At 47.8% G+C, this 7,455-nt stretch overlaps 1 protein-coding gene across 1 annotated transcript in view; it reads right to left on the bottom strand.

The window, feature by feature from the left end:
• LOC135827312 (DNA/RNA-binding protein KIN17-like) overlaps positions 1 to 6,787 on the bottom strand; it is a 10,532-nt gene extending 3,745 nt beyond the window's left edge. Inside the window, exons 1-3 of the mRNA XM_065339838.1 lie at positions 6,233 to 6,787; positions 3,496 to 3,576; positions 1,419 to 1,574 (exon numbers count right to left, since the gene is read on the bottom strand). Coding sequence (XP_065195910.1) covers positions 1,419 to 1,574; positions 3,496 to 3,576; positions 6,233 to 6,457 — 462 coding nt within the window. The 5' untranslated portion in view covers positions 6,458 to 6,787. The remainder of the gene's footprint in view (positions 1 to 1,418; positions 1,575 to 3,495; positions 3,577 to 6,232) is intronic.
• Between the last annotated feature and the right edge of the window lie 668 nt (positions 6,788 to 7,455).

Here is a 7,455-nt window from a genome sequence, read left to right on the forward strand (position 1 = left end):
CACTTTTAGTTTTCAGGCAGTTCACTTCCCCGACTTATCGCTTTGAATTTGAAGCGATCCCAATCCTTCCCAAAAATGAGCAAAACATATAAATACGGACAGAGTAAACAACCCAACATCTGTGTCGCTAATTTTCACGATCTTTCAAAAACAGCAGGTTTGCAGGGACAAAACGTAATGTTTGCCGAGCACTGCGACCACATGCATGCAAACACCGTTGATTTTTTTTGATTTCACGCTGCTTAGTATTCGCGTTTTACCCCCTCGCACAAAAAACGCAAACGGAAATACGTCGTGAACATCATCATCATCATCACCTGCGTTGCCGAAAAAAATAATAATACTAAAATAAAAATAATAATAAAAAAACGGCATTATGCAGCTGTGTAAGCAGTAGATGCACAGTGTGACTGCCAGGCATCTCTGTCAGATGGCAACTGGCAATTCTTATGCAGAGACATACCAGTCCACGAAACGATATTGTCAGCAAAGGAAATCTTCGGACGACCACGCTTTCTCTTGCCATCCACGACACCAAACATCACGTCACGTACAAACTCGCAGCCAGATGGGCGGCATGTGTCGTGAACATCAGTCAGTCTAAATTAGTACCCGTGGGAATGGAATACCGTAAAGTCTTGCATAAAAGCCGCGGCTTCTATGACTTTCTTGGTGAAATTTTGCAGGCTTCTATATGAGACAGGCTTCTATACAAGACAGGTATTTCTATGTATGTCAACACTAAAACCAGGCTTATGCGTGATTTGATGGGCCCAAAATTGCGGCTTCTATTCAAGTGCGGCATTTATACAAGACTTTACGGTAGTTCATCTTTCTTCGAAGTAATTCGTGATGTAAAGGATATGCGCGTGAGTCATAGTTGATGACCAGAAACCGTACGGGTAAAGAGGCAGGTGTGTGCACACACAGTCACATACACCTGATATCAACCAACGAAGGTGATGTTAAATTAGCGATGATACTAGTACTGTGGAATTTCGAGAAGCCATAAATAAAAATTAAAAAAAAAGTAAATTATCGTGTCCGTTCCCAAAGGGAACTCACGACGGCCGCTAACACCCGATAAACCCTAGCGGCAGATGCAGTGCCTAACGGTGGGGGTGAGTGGATAAGTCTCACAACCACTGAAAGCCATAGCAACTACATAATTACATGAACACGCGCACGTGTGCACCCCCCCCCCCCCCCCACACACACACACGAGGCGTCGAGCACACACATACCCACATACCCCCCAACACACACACACACACCATGTATACGCCCGTCGCAAAAGGAGCACGTGAATCTGCAAGTGCTCCGAATACGCACGCACGCACGCACACACACACACACACACACACACTGACACACACACACACACTAACGCGCACACACACAGTGACTGGTGGACTGACCTGTCGACGCAGCGTCTCCGGATCACGGTCGATGTATGTGATGAAGATACCTTTTTCCGTCGGGTCAACAACAACCGAACCTTCTTTCCCCAGATACATGATAAACTCTGTCAGTGTCTGCCATCTGGTGGCATTCATATGCAGATGCTCACGGTCCTGAACACACAGGAATGCACGCAACATAGAAACACAGCTTTAGAGTGGTTTTGCATTGTTATCAGGTGATGAAACCCAGCTTTAGAGTGGTTTTGCATTGTTATCAGGTGATGAAACCCAGCTTTAGAGTGGTTTTGCATTGTTATCAGGTGATGAAACCCAGCTTTAGAGTGGTTTTGCATTGTTATCAGGTGATGAAACCCAGCTTTAGAGTGGTTTTGCATTGTTATCAGGTGATGAAACCCAGCTTTAGAGTGGTTTTGCATTGTTATCAGGTGATGAAACCCAGCTTTAGAGTGGTTTTTGCATTGTTATCAGGTGACGAAATCTGTGTGGGAAAGTGATCATGTCATGTGGACAGTGGAACCAACATGGCCACCGACATCATGTGACCCATAGATGCAGGAGTTTAGTGGAGTTGGAACCAACATGTCTGATTGCCTGCCCCATATTTATTTATTTTATTTATTTTTACTATTATTCACAAACCCAACTCGTAAATTATGGTGAAAAAGGAGAACAAAATGATACGAGTTATGACTAACTGTCCACCAACGTAACCAGATCTTATACAGTCAGCGAGTGTGACAAAATGGCACAAAACTGACAAAGGAGTACTGAGACATTCGGCGACCTGACACATCTGGTTACGTTGGTGGACAGTTAGTCATAACTCGTAACATTTGTCCTCCTTTTTCACCATAATTTAATAAGCCTTTTGCGCGTTGTACAGATGCACGAAATCCCGTAGAATCCCGTAGAACCTAATGGGTGTTGAATGTGCAGGACCCTATTGTGTTTTCTGCTATTTCCACTAAGAAATGGGCCCTGAAGGCATTTCAAACGAAAACCTTTTCTGACAAAGATCTAGCTAGTCATTAGTTCTAACCAAATTGAAGAAGCTGGAATAGGGATTGTTTGCTCTTAGTTATGAGGCTAAAATTGGTCAAATGCGCATGCATAGCACACAATGAACACCCAATCGGTTCTGTACACACCTACGCCCTAGCACTGAACTTCGTACATCTGTACAACGCGCAAAGGCTTATTGGCTCACCATCCAAGTTAAAAAGAGTCCAACTCGTAAAATAAATAATAATGCGGACAAAAACAAACAGCTACTGATTATTATGGTTATGTGATAGATGTGAGGCCACTCTCTAGCCACCATGGAGTGAAAACAAAGCAGTTAGACCTGACACTAGAAAGCTGGTCATTCGTGTGATTCTGCTGAACTAAGAAACGGCGACGCGTAGATTGGAGTACTCGCGTTCTTAGGCTTCTTAGGCATAGTATCACCAAGATGTTCTGCTCAACGCTCATGCCAAGAAATGGCGTGGAATGTGTACCGGGAATTTACGGTGCCAATTTTCGAAGTTTTCTGACACCCTTGCTCACAAATTTAAGTGATCCGTACATATTTCCTTTCTTTGTGCGTGCCCATGCGCGCCGGCGTGTGTGTGTGTGTGTACGAGCCACAACGCAGAGATCCACATCTCCGCGCATAAACGCAAAGCCGTAGACCGCAACCCAGACGCCCGTTCGCCACGCGACTCCCCTTCGTCGCACGTCAAGCAGAACTCAAACTAATGAAAGTGAGCCGCTCGCTCGAGAACTGCGCCTAGAGCCGTGCGCGATGGATATGTGAGAACTAGGCACAGAACGTCAGAATTCACTGCTCAACACTGCAGGAAAGGGGCTCCTCAACTGAAAATACTTCAAAGCCAAAGGTACAGGTGTACACTAAAATGTACTTCGAAGTATACAAACAGTTGACCTGCAGTCACATAGAGTACAGTGACATGCTCCACCCGTGTATAAACACCTGTTGAGCACCACATAAAGTGCAGTGAACAGCATACAGCAGCAGCATGCTAGCAATAACTCTGGAGAGGACAACGCAGAGGACAAGGTAACGTACCGCTATGAACTCATTGTACACAATGTTGCAGTGAACACGTCGAGTACCGTAGCTGCGTTTCAACATCTCCATGAACGTTTCCTGTGGGGGGAGAGAAAGAAAGAAAGAAAGAGAGAGAGAGAGAGAGAGAGAGAGAGAGAGAGAGAGTAAGTGTGTGTGTGTGTGTGTGTATGTGTGCGTGTGTGTGTGAGATCCCTGGTCGAGCGTGATGGCGGTTTGGAGACGGCAAGCGTAACTGGGAATGTCGTCGAGAACAAAAAGATCAACCGTGTCGCAGATGAACTCCGACGGCTCAACATCACGGCAGCCGGACTGCAAGAGACTCACTGGTTCGGAAGTGGCATTTACAGTATGGAGGACCACCGGCTGCCGAAGCAAGTTCTCTTTGGCACGCTTCCGTCGCGTCGCCCAGCTCATGGCCCTCGTCGGCGCTGGAAGGATTGTATCATGTCTGACCTTCGTTCTCGCGGCCTCGAGGGGGAATGGCGAGCTGAATGCGAGTCGCGTTCCACCTGGCGCTCGGCGTACTCAGCACCGGTAGATGCCCAGCATACCCCTCCCGTCACCTGCTACACCTGCGACCGACAGTTTACACGCCCCAGTGATCGCGCACGCCACAAGTGTAAGGCTGAGTGTGCGAAGCCGGTTGCGGAGCAGACAGGTGCATGCCAGTGTGGAGAGTGTGGCCGTTGGCTGAAGTCCCGTGGAGGTCTGGCAAGGCACAAGTGTACTTACCCCCAGTCAGCAGTCGGTGCGCCCCTGCCGCTGCCTGCTTCTCCGCTGTGCTGCGTCGCTCACTGCCAGGCTTGTGACCGCTGCTTTGCGTCTACACGTGGCCGCGCCCGTCATCGCTGCTCGCGGACTTGTAGTCGTCCGACCGTTCAGGACCGTCAGGGTTTCACGTGTGTTTGCGCCTGCTCCCGCCGATTTCGCTTACCGCATCACCTGGATCGTCACAGGGCTGTGTGCTCCTCCTCTCTCTCAGCTGCCCCTCCGGGGCCCACGTAACCTTCATGGCAGTGGCTCAACAGGACAGGACAGGTGTGTGTGTGTGTGTGTGTGCGTGTGTGTGTGTGTGTAAGGGAGGGAGGGAGAGAGGGGAGAGAGAGGGGGGGGGGGGGGGAGAGAGAGAGAGAGAGAGAGAGAGAGTGTGTGTGTGTGTGTGTGTGTGTGCCAGCTAGTCCGGTTGGTGGGTACACTTATGCCTGATTGTGTTGGGTCTGCTGCCAACAGGCTCGGCTGCTTGAAGGTGTATTGTTGTATCTGCCACCTTTGTTGGTTTCAGGTTACTTTCTATTTGAAGTATACATACCTGTTAACCATGGACTGCTTCTGGCTAGATAAACTCTTGTGTAATCAATGATACTAGTGACGCTTAGATCAGATCCACTCTGATTTAGCCACCCACACTAGTAGCAAGTATTACCTTCACTGGGGGCAGGGGTAACTGCAGTTGAATCCCAGGACGGATACCCTGATACCGTCAATCCTTTTTCTGCACCTTGTCCTCACCCACTTACTGAGGTGTGGTGAGCCCATAAGTGGGATCATTTTCAAGTCCACCCAGAGTTTTGGGGATTTCAGGGGGTGTCGGCCGTTGGGCGGTTCAATAGCCAGTTGAGTCATCTTTCCAAGATTCCTTTTGAGTCTCTCTCCCCTCTCCCGGGGAGACCCACGTGACCAGTTTTGGCAGTGAGCAACAAGTACAAGTACAAGTGTGTGTGTGTGTGTGTGTGTGTGTGTGTGAGAGAGAGAGAGAGAGTGTGTGTGTGTGTGTGTGTGTGTGTTGTGTGAAAGAGAGAGAGAGAGAATACCTAATCACACTGCTGACACTATGGCCAGCAACAGGTACTGCAGCACTGAAGAAGAACACGTAAGTAAAACCACGACTGCATAAAATAAACGAGAGAGCTTGGAAGCTCAGGGCCCTACGCTATGCATTTTTGCCTTGATGACCTAGACAAAAAAAAGCATAGGGATGTTATAAATTCTTTAAAAAATTCCTTTTTTTTTAAGACATAACCTGGGATTCGAACCCGCACTATCGCGCCCTGCATGGATCCCCCGATACACTTCGCATACATACTAATTCTTCCAAGTTGCTTCACATGATGATCTTGCATTTGAAAGCCCTATTTGAATATGCATTGTGGCCAGCCGTCTTTGATGGTACGATACGGTAGGGATAGGTACGGGACAGGTACGATCGAGGGTAATACGACACCGTCTCCCGTACCGTACCATCAAACACAGCTGGCCACATACAGCTGCCCGCAATATTCAAATAGGGCTTTTAAACGCAAGATCATAACGTGAAGCAACTTGGAAGAATGGGTATGAATGCGAAGTGTATGGGGGAATGCATGTAGGGCGATAGTGCGGGTTCGAATCCCAGGATATGCCTGAAAAAATAGGAGAATTGAAAATTTTATAACATCCCTATGATTTTTTTGCCGTCAGATACGGGATAGCGCCAGGCGTGACACAAACAAACAAACACACAAACACCAAATTAAAGCTGTGTGGACCCTGGCTAGCGCCAGACGTTACTGAAGTAACGTCTTCTGCATAGCTACGGGAATAATACTACAGTAGTAGACCATTCGCTGATTCATGTGCCTGCCTCCCCAAATCCTTTCTTTTGCCTGACACAAGTTACGTAACACCCTGATTACTCGGACCGTATCCAAAGTTTTGTTTGTCTGATCATGTGATTGTCATATCCACTGAGTCTTACCATGAACTCTTTGCTGAACCCATCAAGGTATTCGTCCACATTGTCGGCGAAGAGAAGCAGCTGCCGCTGATGCGACTCGCTCATGCAGTGGCATTTGAACCCGTTCTCGTCTCTGCACTGCTTCTGACACATCTGGCAGTACCAGCGCAGCTTCTGCAGCCCTTTGGCCTTGATGCGATTCCCAATGGCCTTGGGCGTCATGAAACCTGCTTTCTCCTTGCCCATCTTATCCTCAAGCTATTACGGTCACAGTGCTAATGGTCGAACACGACGTTACACGAGCCAGGCCAAACGACAAGGGAACACGCCAGCAGCAACACTACGCCTCAACAAACAGAAACAGCCTGCTCTTTGGACTCCGTTGTAGCAGTTAGCCAATGGTGGTCTCGATCGATGGCTGGACAAACGTTCTCACAACGCATCAAGTCAAACAAAAGGACCATTTTTCATGCTTTCATTTTCAAGACAAGAGCTTTTTTTGTCATCTGTTTGAATGCAAAAGGTGAAGTACAGTTTGCAAAAACTGCCAAAAAAACTTTTACTCGCGATCACGTGATAGATTTCGAATCTTCAGCTATCTTCGATGTAAAAAATTGTTGCTGCACTGCTGAATCGTAATGTGGGGCAAAAATAGCAAAATAGTCGCTATAGTATTGCAGTATTGAGTACAGTATTGTCATGTTGATATCGTGGACTTTACGTATAGTCATAGAATGGCAGATGGCGAGGTCGAGGTGATTACTACTAATACTAGTATGTTGCGCCGTTTGGTTTGCACCGTGACGTGTGTTCGTGAACAGCTCGCCCTGTCTTGGCTTAGCCCAAGCGACGAAAATAGCCCAACAGCTCGGTGATCGGTTTATAATATGTTGCTTGGATGGTAAGAAAATTCTTCTCTAGCGCCAGCCAGGGAATAGGATAGGGTGCTTGCATCTTACTGGCGAGGACGCAGTTTCGCTAAGCCAGAGTGATACATTACTAAATGCTTCGACATGCTGCGCCGGCACGCGCATTAAAACAGAACGATCATTTGGTGCAAAGGCACAGTGGCTTGTTGATGAGCTGTCTCTTGAGAACGAGGTGCTACCACGTAGCTACACCGTCACGGGCTAGCACGCCTCAACAGCTTCGCAGCAGAAGCAGCAATAGCAGCAGCAGTAACAGAAGCAGTAACAGCAGCAGCAGCAGCAGCAACAACATCAATGCACCCTACACGCGTGGAC

The sequence above is a fragment of the Sycon ciliatum genome, chromosome 11, assembly GCF_964019385.1.
Source record: "Sycon ciliatum chromosome 11, ocSycCili1.1, whole genome shotgun sequence".
NCBI lineage: Eukaryota > Metazoa > Porifera > Calcarea > Leucosolenida > Sycettidae > Sycon > Sycon ciliatum.